Source organism: Vidua macroura, chromosome 7 (assembly GCF_024509145.1).
Source record: "Vidua macroura isolate BioBank_ID:100142 chromosome 7, ASM2450914v1, whole genome shotgun sequence".
In the NCBI taxonomy this organism is placed as follows: Eukaryota; Metazoa; Chordata; class Aves; order Passeriformes; family Viduidae; genus Vidua; species Vidua macroura.
In genome coordinates, this window is record NC_071577.1 from 34,006,673 (window position 1) to 34,023,803 (window position 17,131).

A 17,131-nucleotide genomic window follows, 5' to 3' on the forward strand; every position below is an offset into this window, starting at 1 on the left:
ACACTCAGTTTTGTTTAGAAGTGTGGATGGTTTAATGATAATGGAGTATATTTCCTAAGTATATTGGTTAATTAATTGCAGTGTCTGTACTGGAGTCAAAATGTGTGTAGTACAGAGACACTCGACAATGGTATGAGCAGACATCATGTCTAAATGCAAGTAATCTTATCAGAAATCAGGCTTCTTTTTCTCTTCTCTGATCCTTTCTTATCTTCTACCAACAGAGCATGTGACTGTTCTTTGATTTCACTTGCCTGCATTAAGTAGGAGGCCGTAACTTATCGTTGTTAATGCTGTGGTTTGAAAGAAGGAAAGGTGGATTGAGCCTCCAAAAGGACTGAGGGAAGCCAGCATCTCACATTCACAGCACAGATTGCACTGTTTCAGAGCACAGACTGGCCAAATGGGGTGGGACAGCTGCTGGAATATTCCCACAGGAATAAACAACTGCAATACCAGGAAATCCATTAATTTGCATTCGGTTGGGGTATAGTACACATCTGTTTAGGCAATACAGCTGCAGTAGGAGACTGTGGTTAACATCAGCCTGGAATTCTAGTTCATATAGACTGGAAGTTTGTCTGGCTTAAACTCTTAGAACATAGCACTCCCAGTTTGGACTCATTACTCCTTGAAAAGAGGTTTTAAAGGATTGCCTATCCCTTTTAGGATGTATTGCATCACTTTCTGCATGAAGCCTGACTCCTGGCATCCCTTAGCAGAGGAGGTCTGGGATAGGACAGGTGTTTTCACTCACCCTGTGTTTGCTGGCTGTAGCTCTGGTGTGCTGGCAGCCCACTGGCTTCACACTTGAATTATCATCAGCTTTTAGGTTAGCACGCCCTTGGTGAGAACAGAGGAAGTTCATATCTTGGTGTTTGTCCTTGGCTGGTCTGTAACAACTTGTTCTACAGAATCAAACAGTTGCCAACAGAAGGGCGGCTTGCCCTCTTCAGGAAACAATCTGGAAAATAGGTCAGCAGGGTGGCATGAGTGCATCTGAATACACATTGTTAGTGTCTGGATGGATATATGTAAGAGGAGAACGAGAGATGGCTGTGACTGAAGGTTTAGGAGGCTGATGAAACAAAGCAGTTTAAAACCAGCTTTAAACTTTATAACAGAACTTGGGTAGATTGACACTCACTGACAATACCTGTTACTAAAGGCTGGGTTTTACTCAATCCTAGTCATTACTACTGCATAGTCAAAGCAATTAGTCTGTAAAAATTTCATTTGAAATTGTGAGCAGAGGGTACCACAGAGCTGGTGCCATGGATTTAGCACTGATGGGCCTGTCTCAGGTGCCTTTTCTTATATTATGCACTACTAGCCTCCTTTTCAGCTTTTGCTGCTGTTAAAAGAAAAACAGGGTTCTTTCCAAAATTCAAGGTTGTGTCTAATCGTTGACTAGTATTGAGTAACTGAGTAACTCACTATTTTGGGGCCTCTCCTTTCAACCTGTGCCTGTATTTCCCAGCCCTTGGTTCTTAAATCTAAGCTTTTGCTGTGACATGAGGTGCCTGGTACCCAGCTCTAGCTCATGCAGTTATTCCTAGAATAATTTCTTAAGCATAAGAAGCCAGAATTTGGGACTTGCACATTTAGTATTGGAATACAGTCCTTTTCCTAGCAGTGGCAAGACGATTTTTACTGAGCCACATGGTACAAAATTACATATACACTGTTTACTAGTCACGATGTGTAAGGTTGCTTATGCTTGAGTTTACATCAAGCTAATCATTAAATACCACTCAAGCTGCTGTTTTTATGCATGCAAAAGCTTCTGCTTTGGCTACAGACAATTAAGGTTTTAGAACTGTGTAGCTACTGATGAATGGTTCATTCAACTGATGAAGAGTTTAATCCTGAATCCTGATTTAATTCTGAGTATCCTGAGGATAGTGATGTTCCAAGCTTACCCTAAGTACCATTTCTAATATAGGTACAGATTGGACAGAGCATATCAAGCTGTGTATATGCACATATTTATAAAGAGACTTTGCTTAATCTCTTGTAGATTATTAATTCTCCTCCTTAGAAAGTGAAGAGGAATATGTGGATATGTGTCACCAAAATCTGTTCACATGAAGATGAACTGTTTGTACTCTATTTTAAGCATAAAAAAAAAAAAAAGGTAAAAATCTTAAAATGCTGGGAGCTGTGTGGTTTGCAGCCCTGACATACAGATCACTTTAATTAGGGTACTTATCTGAGATGCTTCTTGATAGTGTGAGGCTTCTTTTGTAGCAGTGACATCAGCATGATAATGTTATCCTCTCTTAACTAGTGAATTGACCAGCTGTTGGACAGGATTTATTAAATACAGAACAGAAAAAAACGTGTTTCTGATGAAGCTATATAATAGTACATTTAGTATTTTGAAATTATGCCTGGATAAATTGGGTGTAAGGTTAGCCCTTTTTCAATGAAATACGTGAATAATTTTTGTTCAGGGTGGGGGCAATTGTGTTGTAAATTGAGGTATGTTTTTCACAGAAGCTGTAACTAGTCTGTTTAAAAACAACCCCAAACACCTGCCTACCACCCCACAGAATTTTGTTGTGGTGGGATTTTGGCTGGTTAGAGTTGAATTTGAGAAAGAACATGACAATGATGCTGTTTATTAGAGGTGTTCTTGCCTCATGTATCCTTTTATCCTGTTTTTCACACTTGGTGTTTAGTTTTTGTACATTAACTGCTCTAAGTCAGGAGGAATTATCTTCCTAACAGTTTCACAAACAAACTCACAAGAAAAGCATCCAGTTTCCAGAGGGTGCTGGAATTATTTCAAGAGATGTCTTAAAGTGGGACCACATCTTTCCAAAGCTAAAAAAGGGGTGGAGAGTGGGTTAAAAAAAAGCACCTGTCATTCTTTAGAGGCAGAAACAAATAGGGGTGTCTATATCCTCTTCAGAGATCTGCATTTGGAGACTAGACTAGGAAAAAGCCTTAGTAATTAACAAGATTATCTCCTTTGGAAGATTTATAAGATGTGCAGGAGAATAAGGGAAATACACTACCACTTGAAGTTTTGGGATGTCTTACTTGGTATGGGCAGAGAGATAACTTGTCAGTCAAAATCCATCAGTGATTATAATAGACAAATGTGTGTTTATAGCTTCAGCTCTTGCTCAGTTCAGTTATTAATTTCCTGTCAAAACAAAAATACATGGAGACATTTCTGTGCTGCTGTCTTCATGCATTCCACATCACCCTTTGATATCTTCTGTCCACTGTCCACTTAGGTACCAAATAATGACTCATTAGAGGTATGTGGTAATCATTAACTGGGGAATAGTTGTGTTGCAGTCCTTGACAGCTGTCAGATCTGGGATTAAATTTATACCAAAGTCAGTGCAGCTGCCCATGGGAGTGCTGGGATTCTGCTGTGCACTTTATAAGCCTCCATGGCCACCAGCAGGGCTGTGAAGTTAATTAGTTAAGTACATGTTGTTGGGAGCTCACCAAGTTGCTTCAGGAAAAATAAGGCTTGTTGGTGATGTTTGGGTTTGGGGTTTTGTGTTTGTTTGTTGAAATAGTGGGGGCCATTCTTCCATCTGTCATTGAATTTTAGTCCTTTCTTATGGCACAAGTTTAATATTTACTGTCTGCCTTCTTAGAATTTTTAAGTGGCTTTAAGGTTGATCTTTCTGTTGATAAATAGAACAGAAAAGTCAACACCTCTTTAAGGAGATCATTCTCATAGTTCAGTGTCATTACACTCTTTCTTATATGATCTTTCTTTCTGTTCTAGAACTTTAAAAAGAAGGTTGTGAATTACTTGCATTTTTAATTGCTGTTTTTAATGTTAATTATGTTCAGAAGTGATTTTTTTTCCATTATCAACTAGTCATAAGCAATCATTAGCACTTGTCTGTTAAAATATGGTGGTGATAGGTTTACTTTCTTATTCAGTGTTTTCTGCTTCACAAACAAGTGATAATTGAGGAAGAAATATTGACTGTTTAACCACAGATCTTATTGCTGCAAAGAATGTTGTCAGTGCTTACTTGAAATTAAGTCACTGAGGGAGTTTATCTGGAATATTTTAGATTTTTTTAAAGTCATTATATTGTTTTAGAGTATGGAATTTTCTATATTTTATCACACCCAATATTGCAAAAGAATAGTAAAACTTTCTGGTTTTAATGAAGTAACAATATTCAATTATTCAGTCAGACCAAAAGTATCTCAAGACTATAGTTAAACAAACAGAAAGAAGTAAAACTTCTCCCTGCCATTTCTTGGAAAATTGACTGAAATTTATGTAGAGCAGCACTGAACAGAGTCCTTAATTTTCTCTGTTGAGATTGTTAATTTTCTTTCCTGAGATATGAAAAAAGCCATCTTGAGGGATTTATGATGTTTTTCACTGTGCTTGCAATTAATTTCTCTGTCCCACTCCTCCTTAAGCAAAAGATGGCTGCAGATTGTTCTTTTAGCAGTGTGAGTGCACGGGACAGTGTCTGCCTTGCCTGCTTTTAGTTTCAGTAATGTGCCTTCACTTCTACAATCAATTTAGTCACTGATGTGCAATGTGCACACTCCAGTCACATAGAAGATAAGTGCTCCAAAGGTATTTCTGTCCTGCTGCACAACTCCTGGTTCAACTGGAAGCAGATCTACAGGGAATTTTAACAAGCAGGGAGCATTGCTAGCAGGGATCTGAGTAATTATCCTATTAAAACAGAGCAACATCTGCATTATCTGTTCAAGCAGAGAATGGAAGGGAACATTACGTTCTCTAATCCTGTCTGGGAGCATTATGAAGTTAAAAGGATAACATTTTACCAAATCTATGTCCTAACATGATAGGTTACACTTAATTACCTTTTAATTGCCCCTCTTCTAGTTGGACTTTAAGCTAAGGACCCTGCCTCTAACTCTCATCACAGACCATTTCTTGCCTTTGGATTCTTCATGCCAGGTTTTATAACTGAGTTTACCTTGAAAAGTTGCTCCTACTGTATCTTAAAGGCCTTTATTACAATTCCTTTTCCCTTGTATATAAAAGACATGTTGCTACATTCAGAAGTTTCTGTTTTCAATTTAGTTGCAAAGAGCAACCTCGTTGGAGTATGTTTTATGGCTGAGGAGTAACTGTGCACAGCAGAGGCCACACAAGAGCAGGACATTATTCCAGCCTCCCAACTGCTTGCAGTGGAAGCCAGGAAAGTGTATTGGCTTAAATAATGTAGATTTCTTCTTTCCTCTTTACCCCTGAGGGAGTCTGATTTCCTGATCACCTATCTAGCCATATGCTGTAGCTCTTGCCAGGAACTCCGAGCAGTGTCACTGCCAGCTAAAATTACTTGTTTTCTGAGAACTGAATTACATTGAGAATTGTCTTAAATTGCTGCACTGGCAACATCACAAAGTTTTGTGTACACACACACAAATAAATATGTTACAGCAGCCTTACTTTGAAATACAGCTTAGAAACCGCTTAGGCAGGGAATTTGATCCGGATCCTGCGAGGTGTTCTCCACCTGCTCGGGCACATCACTCCTGCTTTGTTGTCTTTCCAGTGCTTTTCTCAGCCTCTTTTTGCTCTGGCTGCTACAGTACAATGATGAGACATGCAAATTAACCATTTACAAAGCAAGCATCTTTTCTGCTCCTGGTTTGTACCAGTTAGAGGGAACACCTAGAGTGGGTAGTAAAATCCTCAGGTGTGCTAACTGTGCTTTTTTCTCTTCTCTTGCAACAGGATGGAACTGAAATACGGATATGCGTTGACAAAGGAGTTGGAATAAGACTGAGTCCTGCTCTGTGAGATTTATATACCTGGACCATGAACTTGCTGTTTGGCTTCATGCTTTAGGAACCTTTGTAGTAACTGTGTGAATCTGTTGGGAATCATGGCATTCTCTCCATGGAAGCTGTCCTCTCAGAAACTAGGGTTTTTTCTGGTGACTTTTGGTTTTATTTGGGGAATGATGCTTCTGCATTTTACTATTCAGCAACAAACACAACATGAAAGTAGTTCAGTCCTGCGTGAGCAAATTTTGGATCTCAGCAAAAGATACATCAAAGCATTAGCTGAAGAAAATAAAAATGTAGTTGATGGGCCTTACGTTGGGACAGTGACAGCATATGGTAAGTGTGTTCTCTGGATTATTTGATAATCTGATTAAGGCTTTTTCCTCAATTGTCCAAACATTTTGCTTCATAATGCCGCTCAATTAGCAGTACTTTACCCTGTGCATTTTCTGTACTAATGGAGAAAATGGCCTTCCCTTTTAAGTGGGACAAACTTTACATTTCCAGTCACTTGAAAATGAAGCTGTCTGCTAATTTTTATTATGTCTGTCTAGTAGCTCTATCTAGTATGCTTTATGTTATTTGTTAGAACTTGGTTTTAAAAACACTTTTTTGGTGTTTTTGAGAAAGTTGGGAGGCTTTTCAGTTTTCATTTCAGTGATCTAAGAAATTCCTTGTGGAAAAACTTGGTTTAGTTTAAAATGGAGACCTGCTATTTATTTCTTCTTTCCCATTTCACTTCTTTGTTCAGTCAATTTACTTAATGTTTAAGTTTATTTATCTGGTATAATCCTGAATTAACCTTAAGTGTATCCTATTTGCCTCAGGGCAGAAAACTCCGTGAATTTTAATGCTTTGTTTGGCAGTTGTTTTTAATGCTTACTCTCTTCCAGTTTGTACATGAGAGTTCAGTTTTTGTGCATGTGTCAGACAAAGCAAGCAGAAAAGAACAAAGAGTATTACCTGAAAATATTACTTAAAAAAAATTATATATAACCAAATTTCATGTTAGGTGTGGTTCCTTTTCAGTCTGTTAAGATCACATAATACACCTTACTTGTTTAGCATTTTTTAGACTCATTTTCTTTCCTACTTACCTATGCACTTCCAGACTGTCTGGAAAACTAAGTAGTCATTTAGATTTGCTAACAATTAGATTGCTCCATTGCTTAAATAACAACCTGCCCTTATTCTGTAACTCCCGATTTGTGGCTGCGTGTTGAGCTCTTCTGGAGCCGTAGCCTTACAAAGCAACACAAGCAAAACAGAGTGGTATCGATCAATATTTGGGTCGGGGATCTCCAAGCCAGTAGAGATCCTTAGAGGATTGTGTGATTATGCTCAAAAGAAAACTTTATCTTCTGTGTAGCCATTGCCAGTGTCCTGTTACTGTGCAGGGGTGCTTGATGGTGGATGAACTGAGAAAGAAAATAGACAACAAAACCCAAACAATCTGGCGCCAGATATTGAAGGTAACTGGATTAATATGGGTACATGATATCCATAAGCAAAGTTCCCCCTGCAGCTTGTTGCCTGTGGCATTAATTTCCTGTTCCAAATCCTGCTGGGGAATAAGTTGACTTGCCTCCAAATACTGGTCAAGTACCTAAGGAGAAGTTAAACTGCATTTGGAAGCAGGTGAAATAACTTTGTGTCACTTCTGTGAAGGGAAAGCCAAGGTTTGTGTAGCAATTTCAAGTCCATGGCTGAGAAGATTTTTAAGATTAAAGACTTAAATTTTAAGTTTGGCCTGGTGTTTTCAACAAAGTAGTTTGGAAAGATGGAAAATAATGGTGATGCAGTTATTTAAAATATTTCAGGGAAAAGCACTATGGTGAGTGAATAACACCATATTAAGTAATAGGTTATGAAACTGGGTAAGGTAATTACTTAATAAGTTAATTTGTCTTGTTTGGCATACCAAATGACTTGCTGCTAGCAAATAATCAGGTTAGCTCTTCGCAAATAAACACATTAATGACTGATGTTAATAATAATTGGTAGAGGTTTCTTCAGTGTTCTGTGAAAATTAATGCTCTTGCTTATTTAGCCTTTTTATTTTTCTTAATGTTATCCTCTGATTGCTTTAAGTGAGCACAGTCGTGATTTCCATGTTCAAGAATAAATTAAATGTTTGCTACATTTGGCTGCTTTTACCCACCTGAAAGGTTTTCAGTCATTCCTTAATTGTGGTTGCACAGCTTGTTTACTTTCTCACTTTTTCTTTCTGCCATGTATTTACCTGTCAGATAGGTGGCTCAAACATTTTCCTTTTAGAAGTTATAGTTCAGATATACACAGTGAATATTAGATTTTTCTTTATAGCAGTAAACGGTTCTTCTACAAAAATTCTGTGAATCTGTGCTTCTGCCTTCCCCTTCTCAAACTAGCCTCCACTTGCCTTTTTGTTCTGACAAGATGTCTCTCATATCAGTATCTTGGTATCAGAATTAAAAAATAATAAATTTAAATAAACCTCTTTTGTCTTTATGATCTGTGTATGCTTTTATGTAGGCTATGTTTCTTCCTCACTGTTTCCTGAATTATTTTAACTACTTTTTTCCCTAGATTTTTTTCTTCCTTCTCTACCATGGTTTTGTTCATTTTAAGCCCAGAGTTTCCTTTTCTTCTGCACACTATGCCATTAAATAACTTCTGGACCCCTTTTAACATAGTCCAGATGTGTGGACTGGTGCTTCCACCTTCTGATATTACAGGACAAAGGAAATCACAGTTACAAGGAGAAAGGCTTTCTTTATGGCACCATGGAATAAATATGATTCTCCTTTTGTTTGAAGAAAACAATTATAAGCTTTCTAAAGTAATAGCATTTTCTTATTTAGACTCTCATTTGCACAAGAATTGAGATAGTCATAGGAAAACCAAAAAAAAAAAGCACAGAATAAACGTGGCAAAAGTACAACTGCTGTAGAGACAGTAGAATGTCTTCAGATGTATGGAAAAGTTTTCTATTATAGATCAGAATATTATTTGATTCTAAAGTTGTGAAAAACAGAATACATTATACCAAAAGACATGCAATTATTTTATGTAATTAATTGGAAAAATAATGTCAATTCCTTGTACCAAATTCTTTAATCTTTACAAGGGTAAATGAACAACGAGCAATAATTTAATCTTCTTTGGCTTCTTGTCATTATAATTATACAGTTTTGTCTGATAGTGATCTAGTTTTCTCCTCTTGCTCTCACGTCTTTTAACTTACCAAAGTGTCTTGTGTTCCTTCAAGGAATTTGAACAAAATAAAAGCCAAGGAAAAAAATATCAGAGAACTCTTTCCATGTTGTCATTTGATATGCAAATTCCTGTTCCTGTTCATTGCCTTCCATGCCAAGGAAGCCCTGTGTCAGACCAAACAGAGACAATCACCAGCAGACTGAAGAAATCTTTGGTGCTTTTTGGTGTTTTGTGACTACAACAGAAAGGTTGAACTTAACTTTTTTTTAGAAATTATTATCTATTTTTAATTTCCTAATGCAGAAGCCGGTTGTGTGGAGGAGATGCAGGAGAAGGTTTTTTGTACTGGCTTAAAGCTGTCCTTTTTGGGAAGGGGATTTTTGTTCCCAGGTGACTGAGTAGCAACAGACTGTTCCTCTGATAGTGCTTGAATATAGATTTAGGTTTAGACTCATTATTATTTAAGCAGCTTCTTATTACTTGAGCCATTGCAAAGCAAGCATTTTTCTGTTCCCATAAAGGCTCACATTTCACCTTGAATGTGGCTATCTAGGAGTTGCACTGTGCTTCATAAAATACACAGGCTGACAAGTTCCATGGCCAAGAAAACTTGGATCTCAGGCTGAACAAAGTAGGGAACATGAGTGCACAGAGCTGCTAATGGCAAAGATTTGCACAGAGAAAGTGTGTATGTGTGTGTATATATATATGTATATATCCAGTCTCATGCTTGAATCTGTTTTTTGACCTGTCTGGCACACGTGCACTGCATTATTAAGCAGTTTAACTTTTCATTTTCATTTGCAGATTTGAAAAAGACACTTGCTGTCCTGTTGGATAATATCTTGCAGCGCATTGGGAAGTTGGAGTCCAAGGTGGAAAATCTTGTACTTAATGGAACAGGAGCAAACTCGACCAACAATACCACCACTTCTGCTCCCAGCTTAGGAGCAGCTGAAAAGCTTAATGTAGCAGGTGTGTATGGCAACTACTAAAATTATTTATGAGCTGTTTAATCTGAACCTTTTCTCTCTTCAGCATTACATGATTTTTCAGTGTTAGATATTTGAAATGTCTTAAAAAACAACATTCAAAGTCTAGCCTTTATCAATGACAAACTGAAGCCTAAGATCAGTGGAAGATCGTTTTTCTGTGATAACTTGAGCACGTTAGAAAATCAAAATCTCCACTAATGGGAATAGTTCACCCATTTATAGTAGATGTTTCATGCTTTAAATGGTTGCATTTTAGAATGATGAAACTGGGAAGATCTTTTCTCTCGAAGCCTAACTGTTTAGGTTGGTATCAATCTGCTCTGCCATTCTACCGTATCCATTTTATTGGTTATTAACTGAAAGAAAACATTTATTATAATTGTTGGGCATGATTTAAAAATGTCTTTCCCTACAGTGTTTAATGGCTCTTAGGATTTGACACAGGAGATCACCTACCTGCTACATTCATTTAAAATAAAAACACGTTTTGAGATGGCATTTGAAGTCATTCATTTTGTCTTCACTGAATCGACTGTTTTGTTCTGCCACCAAGTTGAAAGAGATACTGGCAGTCCTGACTCATAGGAAAGTCTGAGTCTAAGTCAAATGATCTTTGCAGTCCCAAAAGAGAGCACAGCAGAAGAGTTAAGGCAACTTGGTAAATAAGTTGATAACTGTGCTCCTATGTCTTGTCTGTCCTTGGGTTTCCTGCAAAAATAAATATTTCTGTTGAGAAGTTGTTACTTGCTGAAATTCTCAAAATAGAGAAGCAAATGCTGCCTTTGGTAGGGAAATGCCACTGGACCAAGTCTAGGAAAGCAGATTTGCAAGTGTGCCTGATGACAGTGTGGCAGCAGAGCTGCTCTCAGCTGCTCAGTCCTAACTGCATTTATCTGTACCAGGGTGCTAAAGTCATGTTATCTCTTGGTCAGACAGACCTTTCCCTCCCCCCATCTGCCTTGCCTTGGTAGAACTGAAGGCAGATCAGGAACAAGTGCGTGAAGAGGTGCAGGGCACCTACAGGGTGCTGACAGGCTGTGCCACCTTCCTGCCACAAGGCATCCAGCACAAGATCTTGGTTGGAAAAACTTCCACTGAGATGGAAAGTGAATGCGTACAGCACTGTTAGAGTTTCTGGGCCATATATAAAATGATAAACATCTCTGTATGTTTTCTTTTCATAGCTGGAGAAAAGAACTGGTATTTCCTTAGATTTGCAGATAATTGGAATGTGTATACTCATGTTGTTGCTTTTAAATTTATAGGCAAAGGTTCATTGTTCTTATGTGAAAAGGAAACATCTTTCATCAGTTCTTAGGGTGATTTGAATGTTATTTATTATTCTTGGAGTGGGCTAGATTCACAATTTTGCTATTCAGGAGCAACGTTGAAGGAGCCTGGTAAGAGTTTTCTATTTGCAGTGTTTTCATTACTTTGCCTGATGCTTGCTCTGTGGCAAAGAACACAATTCCTCTCATCAGAACCACTGGTTTTTTACTTTTGACTCTTGGTACACTGAGTTTAAAATGTCTGAAGCAACCATTAAACAGCAGCAACAGGAAAAACCTTTAGGTAAGAGTTCCTTAAGGTTCAATTAACGTATCCTGCTGATAACTGCAAAATGTCACTGCTCAGGTACCTCTGGACTGGATAGTACCTAGAGTAGAGCTTGAACTAAATCCCTGTGTTAAGTGCCTGCTCTTCATCCATTTGAAGCAATCCATGGCAATTACTCAGATCAGATGCAGCCAAATGGAAATGAAAAACTTGTCTCTACTTCTTCCTTCATGGCAGTTTCCTGACAGCACGCTCTGGAAGCCATATGATTCCAGCATAATTGGAATATAAGTATCTTCTCTGTTAGGAAGGAATTGTTCAGAAAATAAGCTAGGTGAGGACATTGTGACAATACCAATACCAACGTTGGTTTTGTCTGTAATATTTCAATTACATCCCTTTTATGTTGTGTTAGAGCAATTGAGGTAATGTGAAAATCGTGGAGAAGGCATTTTGTTACCCAACAGTTTGTCATATTACTGGAGCTGAAAGAGGTGTGTGTACAAATACAGATGATACTTTTCTTTATAACATTCAGCTGTTACACTATGAAGTGATCACAACAAGTATGTTAGGATTACCCTCCTGTCTTTACCAGTTGTAATATTTTAATGTTGACTTTAGACAAATTCATGTTAGTGATCATTATTTACTTCAGTCTTTCTGTTTGGACAACCGTAGTGTTTGTGGAGCATCTGATTAACAATGTTTAATAATTTTGGTAATCTTTTTTAAAGGCTTCTTGAATTTTTTGAGGGTTTTTTGCCTCAGAATTGCTGCTTAAAACTCTGCAGTAAATTAAGTGATTTATAGCCTTATTTGTCAGTGAAACAATGCAATGTCATTAGCAGACTTTCCTACAAGAGTCCTGCTTCCAGAGAAGCTACATCATGCGTTTATGGTTTTTGGATTGAGATTGCACAGTACACTGAGACCTCTCATTCTATAATTTGTAGAGCCATGCCCCTTTACCAATGGAAAGCCTTTCTGAAATAAATAAGGCTTCATATTCATCATATTGACACTGCTTGTAAACTTTGGTAGTAAAGAGTGGAGCCACAAATTGTCCTGAGATCTGCATTTTGTCCCCCCTGACCTTGTGTGAAGATTACTGTGTTATATATTACTGGAGTAACTAGAAATGATAAAATAAAACATAGAATGACAGGAAGGTGGTTATACTGTGAGAATTTATCCTCACTGCTGATTATAACAAATTCAAGAGCAAAACATAATATTTTTCTTACAATTTAAAACTGACTATGATGGCAGGCTAGACTGGTCAATCTGAATATACTGTAAGCTTTTTCTTCGTTGCGTATTTTAAGTATTGATAACACTTTCATGGAGAAAAAAAATTAGTACTCATTTGCAAACCAGGAAGAACAGAGATTTATGATGATTAATCAGCATTTCTTCTTTTGAGGCCTCTCTGCAAGCATAAATAACAAAGCTTATTGTAATTTCTTTTAAACCATGTTCAACAAAACAAAACATAGTCTTGACTGTGTAAAGCAAGGTGGGCCACAAAATCTGGGGGAGTCCAGTGTTGGGCCAGGACATGTTGAAACCTGGAGTTTATAACCCACTGTAATTTACTTCCTGGAGGAATGAGCAGTAATTTCTCTGAGGAAGCCTGACAGCAGAAAAAAAAGGAAGCATTGGCATTGAAAATAATCAAGCTGTTTAGCAGTTTGGAAAAAATACCTGTCTTTGTTTTGAGTTATGAAACAAAGTTTTTTTTCTTTTTAAGTTGTTCCACATCTGGCTATCAAGTGTGGTGTAGAACTGAGGCAGCAGTGGTGAAATCTGCCGTGGAAATATCACTCTGTGGTGGTGTGGAGTTTTTGGCAGATAAAAGGACCTGAAGAAAATCCATCTGGATTAGACTTCTTCATGATAAGAAAGTGATAATGGTAGTATAAATTATTGAGGATTTAACAAAGACTGTAACTTAACTGTCTCTGAAGTAGGTGAACTCAAACTTTCTTTTGATTCAATCTTGAGTTTTGATCACAGGGCTGGAACATCTCTCCTGATGAAGACAGGCTGAGAGACTGGGGCTGTTCAGCCCGGAGAAGGGAAGGCTCTGGAGAGAAGTTAGAGCCCCTTCCAGCACCTAAAGGGGGCTACAAGAGAGCTGGGGAGGGACTTCTCACAAGGGCATGGAGTGATGGCACAAGAGCAATGGCCTTAAGCTGAAGGAGGGCAGGTTTAGATTAGATATTAAGAAGAAATTCTTTGAATGTTGAGACTTGGCACAAGTTGTCCATAGAGACTGTGGACTCCGCATCCCTGCAATTGTTCAAGGCAAGGCTCCATGGGGCTTGGAGCAACCTGGTCTAGTGGAAGGTGTCCCTGTCCATGGCAGGGGATTGGAACAAGATTGTCTTTTAGGTCCCTTCCAACCCAAACCAGTCTCTGATTTTGTGACTCTTAATGTAATTGCTGTGTATATGTAGACTGTAGTGTGTATTCATACCCTCACTGTGTTTAGCTTTAGTGTGGTCCTACACCTCGTTCTCCCTCTGAAGTTCGTTTAAGGGAAGCCCAAGAGCAAAATGGCTTTTTCTCTCTTTTTGGTTGTATGAAAGGATAATAGAGCATGAGCTCTTAATAGCATATGTATCTTTAATCCTAGAGGAGCTGAGGATGGGACTTGTCCTAGAGCATGAGGCTGCATAGAATATGTTGAAAAGCAAAGCTGTGAACACTTGGGGAGCTTAAGTGTTACTTCCCACCTCCCCCCCACCCTTTTTTAGATCCATGTATAAAACTGTAAGCATATTTTAACCATCAAACAATCTGGTGGTTTGGATACTGACAAATTTCAACTGCTTTTTCAGAATCTCCATGTTGTTTATGAAAGAGTGACTTGCTAATAAAGATGCTTACAAAGCTTTGGCTGATTGGCTTTGAGAGCATCTTTCCTTCTCTCTCTTTTTTCTATCTATCTAACCTGTATCTGAAAAGCTTCTGAGATATTTGATAGCCATCCTTTTTGCATCTGTGGGAAGTAATATATTCCCATACACACAGGAAAGTATTAATCTAAACTTCGGGTGTCTAGGAGATAAGAGTTCTCACCAGCCTTTAGAACAGGAAGCTTTGAGGCACTGCCACAAATGACACCCTAAGTAGATTTAAAGTTGCTGTTGTAGAGATGATTAAACAGAAATGGGAAAATACAAAATCATGGCACTTTGAAGCAGAGCTTGTCTACTGTTGTAGCTGCATCTTTGCTTCCATGTGACAGGCACAGGATCAGTTTGGTTTAGGCAATTTAGTTTTTAACAGTTGTGCGTTTCTAAGACAATGATAAAAGAAATCCTTGATTTTTGTGGGACAGAATTGCACTATCGTGATTCATCAGATAGGGAAATCTGCACAAACATGATCAGAGAATCAGTCCTCTGTTTTCTTCATATGATATGTTTGGTAAGCAGTGGGAGTGGGGATTAGGGTGTTGTGTTGTGGGATGGGTTTCTTTAGAGGTGGTCACTGCTCTTTCTGTGCTTGTACAGTGACAAGCTAAATTTTTGATAATCTTGACCATCTAATGCCCCAGATATAATAATTGTACTGAAAACTCTGCCAGACTGGTTGTTTACAAAACATTATTTTGCCTTGGAAAGTGCTGCTTTGAGTGATTTTAATTGCGTGTCTTTGATCCCACAAAAATGAGCAAGTGAAGGTTTGTGTTAAATCCTCCTCAGCCTTCCCCTTATACACAGCTGGAGGTATACAAGGTGCTTGGAGGACCCTTGCTAAGCCTAAGGACAGCCAGGCTCAGGTTGCTGCATGTCACACTGCACAGTGAGGGAGGACATTTCTGGTCTATCTGTTCCAAGCTTCCATAGCTTTTCTGCCTTGTGCATTAACTTGTTCTGCTGTGTTGGCTGTTCAGTTCCCTTCTAACAACTTCAGTTTTAACATCTTTCAAGTCACTCATTAAGATGCAGACTTCAGTGTATACTTGTCATTTAAGACATGATGGCTTGGATGCCTGTCAGATATCTGGCATCCATCGTGAATATGTAGCAAGGCAGGCTGACAAGTCAGCTTTGGCAATGCTACAAGAATGGGGTTTTTTTATAATGTTACTATGGTGAGAAGGACCTTTGTCATGGTATTTCCAAGTCCTTATTCCTGAAGACTTGGGGCTGCCACACTGAAGCCTTTTAGGTCGGGGGGGAGAGACTCAGGTAACCTCAGGATCAGTGGATTTGTTTCCATGGCTCTCTGACGAATTTTGTTGCACAGCCTTGTTGGGTTTAGCAGTCTGAAACCACAGTTCTACCATAGTCCTGTACTTGCAGAGATTAAAAAAGCTAAGATATTGTTTTAAATTCCAAAGCTGCCCTCCTGTCTTGAGAGGACTAGAGTAGGCTTTTCTTCAGTCAGCACAGTGTGTTGTGCCTCAGAGCACAAACTGACTGCCCACAGGGCACCAGTGTGTACCAGCTGCAGCAGGGTGTGGGACTGCATTGGCTCTGATAGTCGAGATAGCAGCTTCCTGGAGGTGATCTTTTGCTTTGACTCATGTTTACTGTGCCTTATTTGTTGTATTCTTTTTCCAGACTGTATATGTGTATTTATTAAGATTTCCCCCCCCTCCCACAGAAGCAGTTGTGTGGAGCTGGGGAGTTTTGTGTGCCCTCAAACCTGGCTGTCACAGCACAGTGTGGTGTGTGCAGAAGACTACTGGTGAATATTTTCCACTGCAGTGCAAGGCTGTGTTAATAATGCTGAAGGGGGCTCTTAGTGGTCCCCTGGGCTGCATTTTGATTAACCACTTGACTACTACTTCAATTCTCCTAACACTGCATTGATTTCAGTAATGCTAATTGAACATAGCAGCACAGCTTGTGTGAGGATGGACTAGAGGTAGAAAAGTTAATTTTCTTTAAATCATACAAACACTTTGCTACAGAAGTTTCTAAAATGTTGGTAGAAAGCATTTTGTGCTCTGCATTTAAAATCTTGAAACCTTTAGCTCATTTGATTGAATATGTTGTTAGTGCTTTCAGCTCACACTGCAAATTCTCTCTTTAAAGAAATCTTACCAGCTGGAGATGAAAAATGTGAATTGAATTGAGAATGTGTTAATTAGTTGGAGAAGGGAAAGAAGACCTTACACAAACTACACCGGCCTTAACTACAGTCTGTGTCTAACCACAGATACCAGATTTAAGGACTGAAATAGAAACAAGAGGGCAGTTTCATGAATTAAAGTAAGAATAGTACTTATATTTAATGATCAAAACCAGAAGGAGAACAGAGATAAAATTGGTGAATAGATTTGATCGGATGTGATTACTCTGACCTTATAATACTAGAGAGGTTCTGCATTTTATGAGATCTGCTGATGGGAACACTTTTGACTTGAGCTATTATCTGTGCTGTATATCATCCAAAAATACTTTAATATGCACTAGTCTGAAAATCAGAATTTAAGCCTCAAGGTTCCAAAGTGCATCATTTTTAGTGTCGTGTTAAATTCTTAATACATTGCTATTCTCAGAAGAACACCAAGCTGGTCCTTAGCAGAGTAGACAGGCTGCTGGTGTCAGCCTGCATTTTCAGCTGTATTGCGGCCTTTTCATTTGCTTTCA

The 17,131-nt window shown here is 38.5% G+C and overlaps 1 protein-coding gene across 1 annotated transcript in view; it reads left to right on the plus strand.

Annotated features, from left to right (window-relative positions):
• The first annotated feature begins 5,763 nt into the window (after nt 1-5,763).
• Nucleotides 5,764-17,131, plus strand: part of MGAT5 (alpha-1,6-mannosylglycoprotein 6-beta-N-acetylglucosaminyltransferase) — a 63,752-nt gene continuing 52,384 nt past the window's right edge. Inside the window, exons 1-2 of the mRNA XM_053982314.1 lie at nt 5,764-6,102; nt 9,772-9,939. Of these exons, the coding sequence (XP_053838289.1) occupies nt 5,865-6,102; nt 9,772-9,939 (406 nt within the window). The 5' untranslated portion in view covers nt 5,764-5,864. The remainder of the gene's footprint in view (nt 6,103-9,771; nt 9,940-17,131) is intronic.